The sequence below is a fragment of the Pyxicephalus adspersus genome, chromosome 10 (genome assembly GCF_032062135.1).
Source record: "Pyxicephalus adspersus chromosome 10, UCB_Pads_2.0, whole genome shotgun sequence".
Lineage (NCBI taxonomy): Eukaryota > Metazoa > Chordata > Amphibia > Anura > Pyxicephalidae > Pyxicephalus > Pyxicephalus adspersus.
This window is the reverse complement of record NC_092867.1, coordinates 52,039,636-52,054,883: the sequence shown is the minus strand read 5'-3', so window position 1 is coordinate 52,054,883 and position 15,248 is coordinate 52,039,636. Positions and strand designations below refer to the sequence as shown.

Below are 15,248 nucleotides of genomic sequence, written 5' to 3'. Positions count from 1 at the left end.
GGTCTTTGGTTGGGCAGAACGACAATTACTAGATCTGACAGCAATATACCTTCCAGGGAAACAGAATCAATTGGTGGATGCTTTGAGCAGGTCATTTCCAGATCCAAAAGAATGGTCCATAAGCCCCAAATACCTACTCCTAATTTTTCAACAGTGGGGAACACCAATAATAGACTTAATGGCATCACCAAACAATGCTCAGCTTCCAAGATTCTGTACGAGATTCCACTGCAAACAGGCATTGGCTCAAGATGCATTCTCCATCAGATGAATGATTTAATAAAACCTTAAAATTGATGCTTAGAAGGATATTACAAAAGGATGGAAAAAACTGGCATTATTTACTCCCAGTCCTGTTATTTGCAACCCAGGAGTTTCCTTAGGCCTCAAATGGTTTTTCATCATTTGAGCTGGTATATGGGTACAGGCTCCGAGGACTGCTAGATATTGTAAGTGAGGCTAACCCTCACAAAACTGAGTTGGAGTACATTTCCCAGATGCAGGAAAGAAATACAGGGGTGATGGCATTTGTTAGGGAACATTTGCTTAAGGCCCAAGAAGCACAGGGTAGAGCAGTGGTCGCCAACCTTTTTTAGGACCTCATGGACCATTAAATCCATGGAATCTGGAATCAATCATGCTTAGGGAGCCGTGTGTCGCTCAAAGGGAAAGAAACTTCCCCCAGAGAGACGTCATAATGCCAGAACCCACCAACTTGCCTATCGCAGTCTTAGATCTGCTTGCTAAACATCCTGGGGGGACAGTAGCGCAGGGCTGTGGACGCAACAAAAGACCACAGCCCTGCACGACTGTCCCTCCAGGATGTTTAGCAAGCAGGTGGGCAGAGTGGGCAGGTTGTGTCCATATGGGGGATAGAGCTGCAGACCATCATTATTTTGGTTTGTGACCCGCTGGCGTAGAATGTATAATCGCTCCTTAAAAAAAAGTCACTTTCAGGTCTGGAACAGAGTAGCTGTGCTCATTCCAACAATAGAAAACAAATTTCTGACATGGTTGCAGTGGTTGAGAAAGCTAATTATACAAAACAATATATATAATTCCCCCATACATGAGATAAGTACTTTAGGGACAATGTATTGATGGTTGAGAAAGCTGGTGAAATAAAGTGCACCAACCTGGGAAAAGAAAATAATTCCAGATTTACAGTGTAAACTTACTAAAGCCCTTGAAAAAAAGAGAACCCATATCAGCTGCACCAGGTGCGGGGTTCTGAGCCTTAGGATGGTAGGTACTGCAGTCGAGCGGCTCCTTCATTGTCCAAATCCCTACTAATGTCATTGAGCATAACATTATCACATAAACTGGAGTGAAAGTGTGTGCTAAACCCCACCCCACTCCAGGGGTCCAGCAGAAAGCCATCTCAAAAAGATCAAGAAGATGTTAGAGCTAGGGATTGTTGAGGAATTGCAGAGTAAATGGTCGAGCCCAATTGTGTTGGTTCCCAAGACTAAACGTGCTCTTTTTACTTTATTTATATTGCTTTCTAATGTCTGTGGTGTTACGCTTGGAGAGACAGGGCCACTAGGGGGTGCTACAGTTTGCAGGGGAGTGGTGTGAGCCCTGAAAAGGGCCAAGGTGCAGAGTCTAAGCAGTAGGCAGGTCTTCTCCAGAGCCTCTGATGGTGAGGATGTTGCGCTGCTGGTTACTGCCAGGTTGCGGTCCCTGGGCACATCAGGGTGGGCAGGATAAAACACCGTACTAAACCACAAAGCTGAAGAATAGTCGAGGAAGGTCAGGTCACAAGCCAGGGGGCCAAATACCAGAGATCAAGAAACAGACACCAGTGACACAGGGGCCACCACTGACACAGGGAACACAGGAGACACTGGAAGCAACAGGAGGCACAGATGACACATGAATATCCACAGACAGACCGGAACACTGGAACAGCACAGGGAAGTTGGCTGGGAACCAACAGACTTGACAACGAGGGGTTAACACAGGAACTGGATAGAGGAAGCACTGAATTAGCCAAAAGGTGTACAGGAACTAGCTCAACAGAACTAGGGGCTCGGCACCAGTGGAGACACGTTGCACGAACTCTGGGTGCTGTGTTTGAGCTAGCTAAATAGCCGTGGATGGTTAAGAAGCTAATACCTGATTGGCCAGTAAAGCTGATAAAGCTTGCTAGTGTAGGCACACCCAGAGTCAGAACTGCCTGCATGCGCAGGAGGGAGGCGTTCGCGCTTAATGAGGAAGAAGTAAGCGTGACATATGGTGATGCTAACACCTAAATAGATCTTTTATATATTTTTTAATGAAATGAAATCATGAATATGCTGTGTTACTTTTTACGAAACAGAGTATGTAAGACAGTATCTATCATTTAGGTAATAGTAGATAACATATAACATACAAAAGCAATTTTGTTAATAATCCAGATTAGGAGATAGGCCATCAAAATACTGGTGTGTATCTTTCCATCATAATAATCAGCTCAACCCCCACCTCACCTATTGGTCATTCAGTCTCAGCACCCATGTTGTACTGTTCCTAGAAATGATTGCTGTGAGGGAACCTATATGAGAACTTAAGTACAGAAAGCTCACCCACAGATGAAAAAGCTGGACAGTGGTTCTTCAACAATAAAAAAAGCCCTGTTTTTCAATTTAAAATGTATATTTATTTCTAACTGTAGTATTGTAGCTCAAATTATTATTAATTAATAAAATTTTTTTAGATATCAAGTATTGAGATTCGTTTTGAGGTATTCTTAACAAGTATTAATTTTTTAATCCTAGGAAGCATAGCTGCAAACTATAACTATATTTTGCTAAAATGTATTGTCTCTGCATCTTTGCATGTGCCTCCCTTGTAGGCCATAATGACATATTAAAGCTGACGGAGAAAGGGGTCTTAGCTCTTGCAGCATCCCACATGTTCTGGTGCAAAGAGCTGCCATGCCAATTTTATTTTTAAGCCAAGATTTGCTCCAGACTGCCATTGCAAATGCAGTAGAGGAGCTTATCAGGGGAGAACCTTTAATGTGATTGCATAGCTTTAATATTAACATTCCAGATATTAACATTTTAGTTGGGTGTTGGGGGGCATTTGCAAGACATATTCAGGCCTTCTTTTTGGATGTTTAAATATTTTATGAAAGCTATAATTTACGCTTACATTTCAAGAATTTGTTGAGTTAGAGTGACCACTGATTATTATGTGGCATAGTGGCATGCCTATTAACCACTGATAGTTTTTTGTAATGTAATAGGAGGATTGTTGAAGTTTAAATGGACAGATGATCCCAATACATCTTTGGTGAGTGGTAGAAAAAATGGTGAACAAGAAAAACCCAAAAATCATTTAATCAAACCTGGGAACTGATATCCCCAAAAGAGATCCTTTAACTAAAATCTACTGCTGCCATAGACATCCATGGTATTTATCAGTACACATTTTATAGTGTTTTTGACACATTACTGTACTCTTTGAACTAATATTGGATTATTTTATTTGAGAACCTTTTTAAAGGCCAGGACTGCTTTCTATACTAGGTCTGCCTCCCAATTTCTTGACACAATTTTATATACATACGATCTGTGTGATTGCGATGCTGTGTCGAAGGAAGATGCAGGCCGTCCCCGCAAGACTCTGTAGTGCGGCAAAGCTCTGCAGCGGCCGTGGCCAGCTGTCCACAATCTCAGCACCCAAGTCAGAGGGTGAAAGCGGGGTGAGCTGCAAGTGGGAGTGCTTCCCATCCTGATAGGAGAAAAAAGATCACACTCACTATATGCCTTTGTACCATAGAGCAATATTCCTCCTCTAAACTGCAAACTCAATAGCACAGTGTTAATTATAAAACTCTGAGGGTTGCCCTAGCATGCAGTATACAGTATACTCTTACTTTTATTTTCTAACCCACTCTGGAAAAAGACAGAATGTGAATCTTGTTTAAGAGAGCAGCACAGATTCAGTTTCTAAAGGGATGTCCTTGGAATTACTGCTTAGGACCTTGTGACTTATTCACTCCAGAAGTGTTACCATATATTTTGAGGCATTTTCAAGCACAGCAAAATTAATGAAAAAAAGAACCTAAATGGTGTTTAGTAGTAACTGCTCAAAAAATGTATTCTGTTGCATTGCAACACATTTAGTCCTTTATTAGTATTCTCCTTAATGTACACTGAGCTCAGTGTAATACCCTGCCAGAAATGCACAGGAGTTACATTATTCTGGCCTGGCCATCATTCTGACTAGTGATGACACATTTAAGTCTATTAGCTATATTTAAGTTAGAGATGTCCAAACACTGCACGTGCAGTGTATATTCCATTCAGGGGATACTTCTGGTTTCACAGTTGCTAACATGCTTATATCAGCTCCCAATTAATCTTTTAAACCCCTAAATGAGTAGTTTCATGGAGAGTCATCTGTACAGAATCTTGACAACTGAATATCTAAAAAGAGTCTAAGATGGCACCAATGTAGGTGGATCAATGTAGTTCAGTTCTGCTTTAATGTAACACATATCAGCACATGTTAAATTATCTCATTACAAAATGCATTAGTATGTATGCTGTAAACCTAGCCTAAAGGCCATCACCCACAAGGATCACCCCAATTAGCTATGATACTGTTATAGAGCAGGAGCTAGACTTTTTTTTGTTACAAGATAAGCATCATTTTGCACTATTTTTATATAAATTGCCATACATGTGCTTCATTCTTGAATGGACCTTGAAAATGCTGTCTTTTCATCTGGATAATGATTCAACAGTATTAAACATATTTTGGGAACAGAACTGCTTTTCAGATCTTATCTGTTTTATTTCTCTTACCAACCAGAAGTCATGTTTTTAAATCCAAATGTAAATTTAAATAAAAGATGAGAAGATTAAAATATTTACATTTTAATTTTTGCATGTGATTTATACATGTATTATTAGTATTTAGATTATGTATTCATGACTACACAAAGCTGTCCGAAAAAGTAACAGACACTGCCAGGACAGAGAAGATATAGAGGGGTAATCTTTTCTCTGACGAGAGGTCAGTGATGCCAAGATGCCCACGCCAAATCAAGCACTCTCAGGCTTTCATGTATTTATAGACTACATTTTTTCTATCTGGTAATTTATTTATTTTTTAATAATGTAATTGCATTTGACAATTTCTTTCATGGATCCTATTGCCTAAACAATTCATATTGTGGTCTCTCAGATGTTTTGAGAGGTTTCCAATTAGTTGATGACATTTATAAGTACCCTTGTGTGTTTTACAGGTATGCGACTATGCCATCTACTGGTTCAGGACATTAAATTTCTAGTCATGACCTTAGATGATTGTCTGGAATACTATACTGTATATGGATGTGCTCATCTTTAACAATATACCAGAACAAAAACTTCTTCTTACGTTACTGTTCCTAGGCCCCTGGTCAGTTTGGATTCAGTTCGTATTCCTGTTGCCTGCCTCGACTTAGGCCTGTTTTTCCATCAACCCATTTATCTGCCTGCCTCGGCATTTCACCTAATTCTCTACAGCCTTTCCTCATTTAATATTTACCTATGCTTACTTTTGCCAACTATTGCAAGTTCAGGTGTATTCAAGGACTTCAATCTGGCAGCAAAGCCCATCAATACTTGAGAGGGGATGAGCAGAAAAACTTTACATATATTTATCAACAAAGTGAATTTTTTTTCCTGACACTGTAGTTTAGTTTGGCTATTTGGTGTTTACAATAATAAAATATTCATCCAGTGATAAATGACAATATACAGCATTGCTTTTCAATGCAGCAATAATAAAAGGGTTGTGTTGCAGTTTTGTTGTATCTTGCTGTATTTTCATATCTTAATTATATGTAGCCAGTTGTTTTAACTAATTTTTTCAAATAATTAACCACAATGGATTTCTATATTTTTATTTTGACTAGAACAATTCCTTTAAAATACTGCCTACATCTTAAATTTATACTCAATTCTTCATTTGTTGGAATATATTTAGCATACAACCACTAACATCTTTCTGCATTGTGTTCTTTAATCGAATTTGAAGGAAATAATCACGATTGTAGGAATATAAACCACACAACACCAATCTTCTGGCACTGTTTTCTATAATTGGGTTTAAACAATATCACCATTGAAGTTCAACTATTTCCTTGTTTAGTGCCCACTAACATCCTTGCTACATACCTTTTTCAACTTCTGAGATTAGTATACAATTCTTCAGACCCAAGTCATCATCAATATGAGTCTCTGTGATGTCCCCTGAAGAAGCCGACATGGCAAAAAGTATCTCGAGATATGAGTACCTATACAATTGATGCAATATAACCATATGTAAACTTTGTATTTTGGCCACTTGGACTTCTCTGTATTTCTCAGCTACAAATAGTTGAACTCTCTATAGCATTGATTTTCTTCAATACAAATTACTAACAGTTCTTTTATGTACATACTTACCAAATACTTGGCTTGGCAACACATAGACTATTTCAATTGAATGTCAGGGACCTCTCTCTTACTTATTTTCCTAACTATATTTTAGTGCTTTTAACCTGTTAAATGCTATAAAGGTAGATAAGAAAAACCATCCCCTGATAGAAAATTCAGAAAAAAAAATTCACAGAATTAGAATTTTTTAATGTTTATGCTAAGCAATAACTTCTCAACTTAGTTAGCAATAACTTAACTTAATTAGTTTGAGGTATAGTAAAGCAACCACCACCACCCCTTCCTTTTCAGTGAAGACAATTTTAGGCATTTTGTGTTTGCAAAAAAGAGAAAACTCAAATCCCCCTTTTTTATTTCCCTACTGACTACAATGTACATATTCAACCTTTTTATGACAATAATCTATAATCTATAATTTTTACAAAGATTCAGGCAAAATGGAACAGGGCAATTGTATTTATCATATGTTTCTCATTATTACTTTCTGCATGATCCTGGCTATATATGTCTCATAAAGTAATAAAGATGACGTATGAAAAGAGCGGTGACAAGAAAACACTTGTTGGCCTTAGTAGCTATTATAAAATAGAACACTATAACAACAAACCAGGTCATTTTGGCAAACAAATACATAAATTATACATTTTAAAATGCTGACAATTCTTTATAGGTAGTCCCTGTGTTAAGGACATGCAACATATGAACGACTCCTAGATACAAACGAGACTTCCCTGCTCGCTCGTGTGGAAGACGGAGGCTCGAGGGGGGGAGGGGGAGGTTTGCATGATTTGCAGAAGAAATTTTTTGCTAAACACAGCTGAGGTTGTGGGTGATCTTAGGGCGGTCTTTCTGCAGCCTCTTGAACAAAGAAAAGGAAAAGACCATAAAGGATAGATGAATCTATGTCAACAGGTGAACCTGTTTAGTGCCAAGCTTGGTACAATCATAGAATTCATAGTGCAGACAGAGACAGAAGGCTTTTAAATGGCACAGTTGACTATAAATGTATTTACTTTATTAATAATTCGTAGAAACATAAATAATAAATGAGCATACAAAAGCGTTGACAAATTAACTGATACATTACAGGTAAGTACTGAACTTAATTTGCTGAGAATATATATTACAGTCACATTTCTCTCTTCCCGACCCGTTTTGCCTATTAAGGCTTCCTCAGGGGATTCAGAGTGTAGGATAGCAAATGTTCAGACTTGAATTTCAGTATAATGGGTCCATTAAAAGCAAATAGGATGGGTATTGTGGCCATGGTGCTGGTTATATCAGTGGTGATGCTTCCTGATACGGAGACGAAGTAATGATTGGTTTTAGAATCAGGCTGAAGGTTAAAGTTGTTGAGTGGTTGACCAAAGGGTTATCCTAGAATAATCTCTGGTTAGACGCTTATATTCTTATGAGTTGTTGTCATGGGTTGATGACGAATGTGTGGATATTGGCTTAATTAACCATAATGAAATGGGTTCTATTGTATGGTAAGGAAGAACCATACAATTGCATTACTATATGGACCAGTTACTTTGTTAACGCTTTTGTATTCTCATTTATATTTTATATATTTATATATACATATATCCTTTATATTTCTTTGAATTATTAATAAAGTAAATCATTTTAATAGTCAACTGTGCCATTTAAAAGCCTTCTGTCTCTGTCTGCACTATGATTTCTATGCAGTCTCTTGTAACTCTTTAATGACCAGGACAAACGCTGCAGTTGTTTCTTTTTGCATATGAAAGCACAGCTTGCTACAGAACATAATAAATGTCTAGGCTCCATAAAGATTTTTTTTGCTTTGTTTGTGATGTGTACCTGTTCCGACTTACATACAAATTCAATTTAAGAACAAACCTACAGTCCCTATCCTGTATGTAACCCAGGCACTACCTGTATTTCAACTTTTCCTTTTTTAACAAAAACAATATTATATGAATGCATTAAGTCTCAAAACATGCTTTGTATGTCTGTTTCTTCAGGAGTATATAGAGACCTATAATTACAACAATAATACAAATAATTTTACAACAATAATACTTTCACCAGCTAACAATTATATAGTTGTTACAGCCTTTTTACAGATGAGCAGATAGTTTAAAGCAGATTGAGTCCAGGGGCATTTTACTCTCAGTATAAAACGCTTCCTGTTTCATTCTTCTATCACCTGCTTCTCTGTTTTTTTGCTTTTTTTCTGCCCTTTTGTAATCCTCCTAACATCTGGTTGTCTAGCAGGTTTAGGTAATCCTATTTATTTACTTGCCACTATCTATCTATGAGAGACTCTCCTCCCCTATTTGCTTTATTAAATAAATCTACTAAGCTCTTAGAAGCACAATGCATTTACACAAGGCACATAAATATGAAGACTGGAGCAAAAAATATGTTATGCCCACAGCAGCCAATCACATTCCTTTGTTTTTTTAAACCCACTGGTTCTGGTTAGAAATTGAAAGTTGAAACCAAATTGGATGCTTCAGTAACAACTTATTTCTGGAGACCCTTCTTATAGTAGATTGGGCATTAGTCGTTTTACATTTTTTTGTTATAGGCAACATTTTTTTAGAAATAAGCTTATGCATCCTTGGGTGGAACCAATGTGAAATCTCCCATTATTTCATAACTTAGGGTCACATACCCTGTCAGGAATTACAGTTCCCAGTAATACCAAAGGATAGCAGCTGACCCAAGTGGGTTGCTGATAACACATTTCTTCTAGCTACCATCTGATCTCCCTTCTCCCATATGTTTCCAAACTTCTTAAGCACCTTATCTATAAAAGTCTCCCCGATTACCTGAGCACCAACTCTCTCCTAGACCGACTCCAGTCTGGCTTTTGAACTGCCCATTCCACCGAAACAGCCCTTACAAAAGTAGCCAATGACCTCCTCAGAGCTAAGTCTCAAGGCAACTTCTCCCTCCTCTTTCTCCTTGATCTTTCCTCTGCTTTTTACACTGATGATCACCTCCTTTTAATCCAAATCATGTGCTCCATTGGTATCTGTGACACTGCTCTCTCTTGGTTTGCTTCCTATATGTCTGACTGCTCCTTTCAAGTTTCTTTCAATGGTATTTCCTTCTCTCCCACACTCCTCCCTGTTTGTTTTCCCCAAGGGTCAGTCCTTGGACCAATTCTCTTTTCTCTGTGTCACGGTCTGGGGTCAAGCTCGTAGTCTGAAAACAGCAAGTAAACGCACAGTGAAGGCAGGCTGAGTTTGGTACACAATATAGTAATACTAATCCAAAAAGGTAAGGCAGAAGCGTAGTCTGTAATTCAGCACCCATAGGTCGGTACACAAGTAGTCTGCAGAGGAGCAGTAGCAACAAACACAAGACATTGGCAGGAGCACAATAATCTGGCACCAAGGAAATCCCACACATGCCTTTTATAGGAAGTTGCTAGGAGGAGCTTTGGAGTTCATCCAAAAACAGTATCAGGCAGGACTTGGCTAAAAGATCAGGTACTGCGCTATCCAGCATTTCAAGTGACTCGTGCATGACAAGTGCAAAGATCCGTCGCCAGCCACACACACAAACAGTACAACACTCTGTACGCCTCCTTACTCGGTATTCTTATAGCCTCCTTTGGTTTACAGTACTATCTGTATGCTGATGACACTCATATCTATCTGTCCACCCGTGACTTGTCTCCCTCAGTCCTGAATAAGGTTTTATGGTGCCTGTTAGCCATCTCATCATGGATGTCTGACAGATTTCTGAAACTCAATCTTGATAAAACAGAACTCATCATCTTCCTCCCCTCAAATACCGTCTCTCCCCCTGACATATTTCTAACTGTTAACAACACTGTCATTTGTCCCTCCCCTAGGCACGTTGTCTTGGTGTCACCTTCGATTCTGCCCTCTTATTTACCCCTCATATTCAGAAAACTTCCAGGTCCTGTCACTTTCACCTACGCAACATCTCTAAAATCCAGCCCTACCTGTCCCTAGAGACCACCAAACTCCTTGTACACACTCTTATCATCTCTCGTCTGGACTACTGTAACATTCTCCTCTCTGGTATTCCACTAACCCAACTCTTCTGCTGCAACTTCTTGTAGTTCTCTTCATTGGCTTCCATTTCACCTGAGAATCAAATTCAAGCTCCTGTGCTTTACCTTCAAATCCCTCCACAGTTCTTGCCTCATTTAGCTTTCTGACCTGATAGAAAAACACACCCCTAGCCGCTCTTTGCTCCTCCAATGACCTACTAATAACTTCCTCCCTCATAACCTCCTCACACGCACGGCTCCAAGCTTTTTCTGGAGCTGCCTTAACTTGCTTGCTCAGCTTGCTTCTACGTTCTCATTTAAAAGAGCACTCAAAGCACATCTTTTCAAACTTGCCTACCTATCTTCTTCTGTCTCCTAAACCCTCACTACTTTCCACCATTCCATATCCCTCTTATTGTGTGATACTTCCCCCACCTCCTAGATTGTAAGCTTGTTGGGGCAGGATTCTCTCCCCCTCCTGTTTCACTGTCTGTATCTGTCTGATATTTGCAACCCGTATTTATTGTATAGCGCTGCATATTATGTTGGTGCTATATAAATCCTGTTTATTAATAGTCATAAAGATAATAATAATGACAGCAAGCATGAGAAGAATAACATATTTTGTGATCTTGTGTTTTATATGTTAGATTGGTTGGTATTTTTGAAAAAGGATTCCCGCTTATAAATATGTTATATCTCACATAGGCCGCATCCCTATTAAACCAAGAAAAAAAGAACATACGGTGAAAAACACTGATTTTTGTAGTGGGATCTTATAGGCCAATATTAACAACATGTATTACGAAAATTACAAAATTTTATTAATATTTACATTAAAAAAACTCATTTCAAATACATAAAACCATTGTTACACGCAATAACCTCCCCTTTCAAAGTGTCCCCCGCACGATTGCACACCAGTTTCCCTGTATGATACAGTCAGTATTATACGACTGTATCATACGCGGAAACTGGTGTGCATTCGTGTGTCTCAGCTGTGAGATTTTAGTGCAGTATTATTGTTTGTTTCAAGCCCTACATAGAACTGACTAATGTAAATAACATTGAAAATGAAGGAACCATAAAAACAACTAGATGTGATGCCATGACCATCAGTCTGTTCCCCACCACTGGGGGTGGGGAACAGACCGATGGTCAGGGAGTGTTGCTGAAAACACAAGCATCAGATTCTTTCTCCTGAGGAAGCGAATATTTCTGCGAAACGCGTAGAGAACTAACCCAGAATGTATCCCCCACAGGGACACTCTGAAAGGAGAAGTTATTGTGTGTAACAATAGTTTAATGTGGTTTTATGTATTTAAAATGATTTTTTTTAGTGTATATAATAATAAAATTTTGTTATTTTCATAATATATGTTGTTAATAATGGCTTATAAAATCCTGCTACAAAACATAGTGTTCTTCACCGTATGTTCTTTTATTCTTGGTTGTTATTTTTGAACATTTAAGCTGAATGCAGTTTACCATCATTCATAACAATTAAAAAAAACTTGTGGAAAATTATAATCCACTAAGAATGTCTTCCAACAAAATTTGTTATAACTATCTCCCATTTGACCCTTTGTTAGAAGCTGATTTTGAAAATGTTAACTTTAATTTTTGTTAATAGCACCAGAAATAAACCTACTAGTGGAGTTGACTGTATATACAACATACAATTTCTCCCTAGGTGGGATAATTGCCAACCCTAGTTATATGTATATTTTAAACAAAAGAGGGGTTTTCATGGCAAAAATAAGAGTATCGTATACAAATAGCAAAAAATAAATACAATGGTATGTTGTTTAATAGGCAGGATAGTTAAAGCAGGAATTATTTAGATTTTATGTTGGGAAGACAATAAGAACTATCTATCTATCTATCTATCTATCTATCTGTCTATCTATCTATCTATCTATCTATCTATCTATCTATCTATCTATCTATCTATCTATCTATCTATCTGTCTATCTATCTATCTATCTATCTATCTATCTATCTATCTATCTATCTTCCATCCTGGATAATAAAAGTCACACTATTCAGATCCCTAATTTAATTTGATTTTTTTCCAAATAAGAAATCTCTATTACTTTAATATAATAGTTCCAAAAAATTAATAACTTTTTTCAATATATTTCATACATATTGATGATAAATGTATCTTTATTAGTTCTTGTTAAGCATCTGCAAACAGAATTAATGTTCTTGTATGACTAAAAATCATTATGTTGGTTCTTGTGATTATGTATAGTTTATACTATTTGTATAGCAAACAACATAATGTAACATTAGACTAACCATTTTTCATATTTTACAAATATACCTAGATTGCATCCTGAGGAAGCCCAACAAGGGAGAAACGCGTGGGGTATTAAGGCTGCGGGCATTCAATATTCAATTGTTTCTTCGCTCATTTGTGTCGGTGAATAGCCGTCTCTTTATCTTTGGATGACAACTAAAAATTATTGAAGTAGGTGATATAGGTCTAGTATAGATACTACCTATTAGCGATTAGATCAAGGAAACTAAAGTTCTGTTTTAACTATCCTGCTTATTTGTTACTATTAGTATATTACACTCTATTTTGCCATGAAAAACCCTCTTTGTATGTCTCTCTTGTTCAATATATATATGTAATTTTTGTTAGTTGAATCTTATGAAAAACATCCTCATTATATCTAGCTTTATGCAGGCCACGTACATGGCAGATCTCAATAGTTTAGTCACTGTCACATAGCTTTTTTTCACCTATCAAAATGATAAAAACTGTTAATTGTATTTTGCCATGATATGTTTTTTTCATTTTGCAAAACTGTGTGAATTTACAAGAAAAGTGCCACGTGCATAATTAGGATTATCTCGTATTATGATTATAATTAGGATTATCTCGTATTAATTAGGATTATCGTAGTATACTGTAACTCTCACTAAGAATCACAATCAATGAGTTAGCTATTTATCCTTAAATGACCCAAAACCCTACTGTGGCCCTCACCTAAAATGAGTCATGCAACATGGGGTGGTTTAACGTCCTTCTTTGGACCAGGGATATTATATAAAAACAGATGAAACATCTAGTGTACATTTTCAATGGTCTTCAGGTTAAGCATGGAGCATGGGCAAAATTATTATGATGCTATAATAAAATTATAATTTTTTATAGAATTGTTTTTATTAAAGCTCAAAAATGCTAAAAAAAAATATGCTAGTCAGTATGATCTCTCAGGGGTGATATTTTAATACAGATTTATGACTAAAACTATCTCTTAAAGAGAAAAAGGGTCGCTAATATGCAGTCCAAATATTAGATATGGCTTATATGGCTCAGATGGCACAGTATGACCTGGTAATGTAAGAATATCATCAAATGACATATGTTATAGTATATTTTAGAGCATTACCTGTGAGAGGTTTCTGACCCCAGAAGTTACATTCCTACTGGGATCACCCCGCAGATCTATGTGTCAGAAAAGTACAAGAGATCTGAATTGAATTTTGATATATGAAATTCAGACCACCTACAGTATCTCAATTTGCTCTGAGTTTTAAAAAAAATTGTAGAAAATGTTGGAAAGAATGCAAACATCAATCTTTATCAAAATATCTACAAGACCTGTCTTTGTTGCCCTTAATCATTTGTATTTTATTCATATTTAGGATAACACTATATACATAATTCTTCTTTCAGACTAATTAATACACAAGGATACACAGCAGTAACATTCAGTAGTCCAAAGCAGAGATGAATGGTCTCACAGAAATTAGTTTCAGGGAAGTAGTTTTTAAGAGTAACACAAAGTAGGGGTGTACAATAATGCCTAGCAACCAATCAGAAACCAGTTGTCATTACCCAGTCACTCTAGGCTTGCTATGGGAACAGCCTTATATTACTAAATACGTACGGGGATAGTATATTTATTTGCTGCTGTCTCTTTTTTATTTGTGGAAGCCTGTGCAGTATGTGTATGTTATGGGTTATTGCACATCATTGCTCTGTACAAAATTATATATTTATATTACAATAAATTTAAATGTCAATTTACACCCCCCATACCCCCCCCCTCCATATTCTTGCCATACCTTATTTGTCTTCTTTTGCTGAGATTTAGTGCAATTTCCCATCGCTCGTTTGAAAGCTGGTTGGTTGCATTGCCTGTCCTATATGTTGTGACTGTGCTTCACACCATGAATGCATGTATATGGTGCTAGGAGTTGCTTCTATGGACTACAAAAATGCCTGTTGATTCGTTGTTGTACAGATGCTTCTGACTATGATAACAATATATGTATGTGGATGTATCAGGCTTTGTATTTCTAGCTCTTTGCTGAGTTATGGGGGGGTTGGTGGTGTTAAACCTGCTGCTAAGGATTAAAGATTTCAATGAGAGCACAAGCCTTGTGAGAGGACAGTTGGATAGGCAGAGTGAGAGAGAGGGTTACTGGGATGAAATTGCATAAAAGAAAGTGGAAACTGGCTGAACAACGTGGATGTAACACAAGGGCAAGGGAGGTGGGTAAACATTTAGGCTTGGCATATGGCAAAAATAAATCTGAAGTAAGTCTCCGTTAACTGATCTGAAAACAGCAAACAAAAAATGCAACTGTTTGCCAATTTTAGCTGCACTTTGCACATTATCAATGCTCTTGCTCCTTGCAATGCCTTAATGGATAAGCCAGAATTACTGAGTGGACAAAGCCAAGGGATAATAAAGAATAAATCTAGACAAATGTTTAAAAACCACAAATCAGACCTATTTTTTCCATCCTTCCATTTTCCTCTAATTCCATCTGTTCTCGTTTTTTTATCCCTTCCTTCC

The 15,248-nt window shown here is 37.3% G+C and overlaps 1 protein-coding gene across 3 annotated transcripts in view; it reads right to left on the bottom strand.

Annotated features, from left to right (window-relative positions):
• The window catches only part of LOC140339590 (calcium-binding protein 2-like), a 41,252-nt gene extending 26,515 nt beyond the window's left edge, over positions 1 to 14,737 (bottom strand). For 2 of the 3 annotated variants that reach the window (XM_072424354.1, XM_072424355.1), the window contains exons 1-2: positions 14,512 to 14,737; positions 3,559 to 3,723 (exon numbers count right to left, since the gene is read on the bottom strand). In XM_072424354.1, coding sequence (XP_072280455.1) covers positions 3,559 to 3,723; positions 14,512 to 14,553 — 207 coding nt within the window. In that variant the 5' untranslated portion in view covers positions 14,554 to 14,737. The remainder of the gene's footprint in view (positions 1 to 3,558; positions 3,724 to 14,511) is intronic. The other variant, XM_072424356.1, reaches the window with a different exon arrangement.
• Between the last annotated feature and the right edge of the window lie 511 nt (positions 14,738 to 15,248).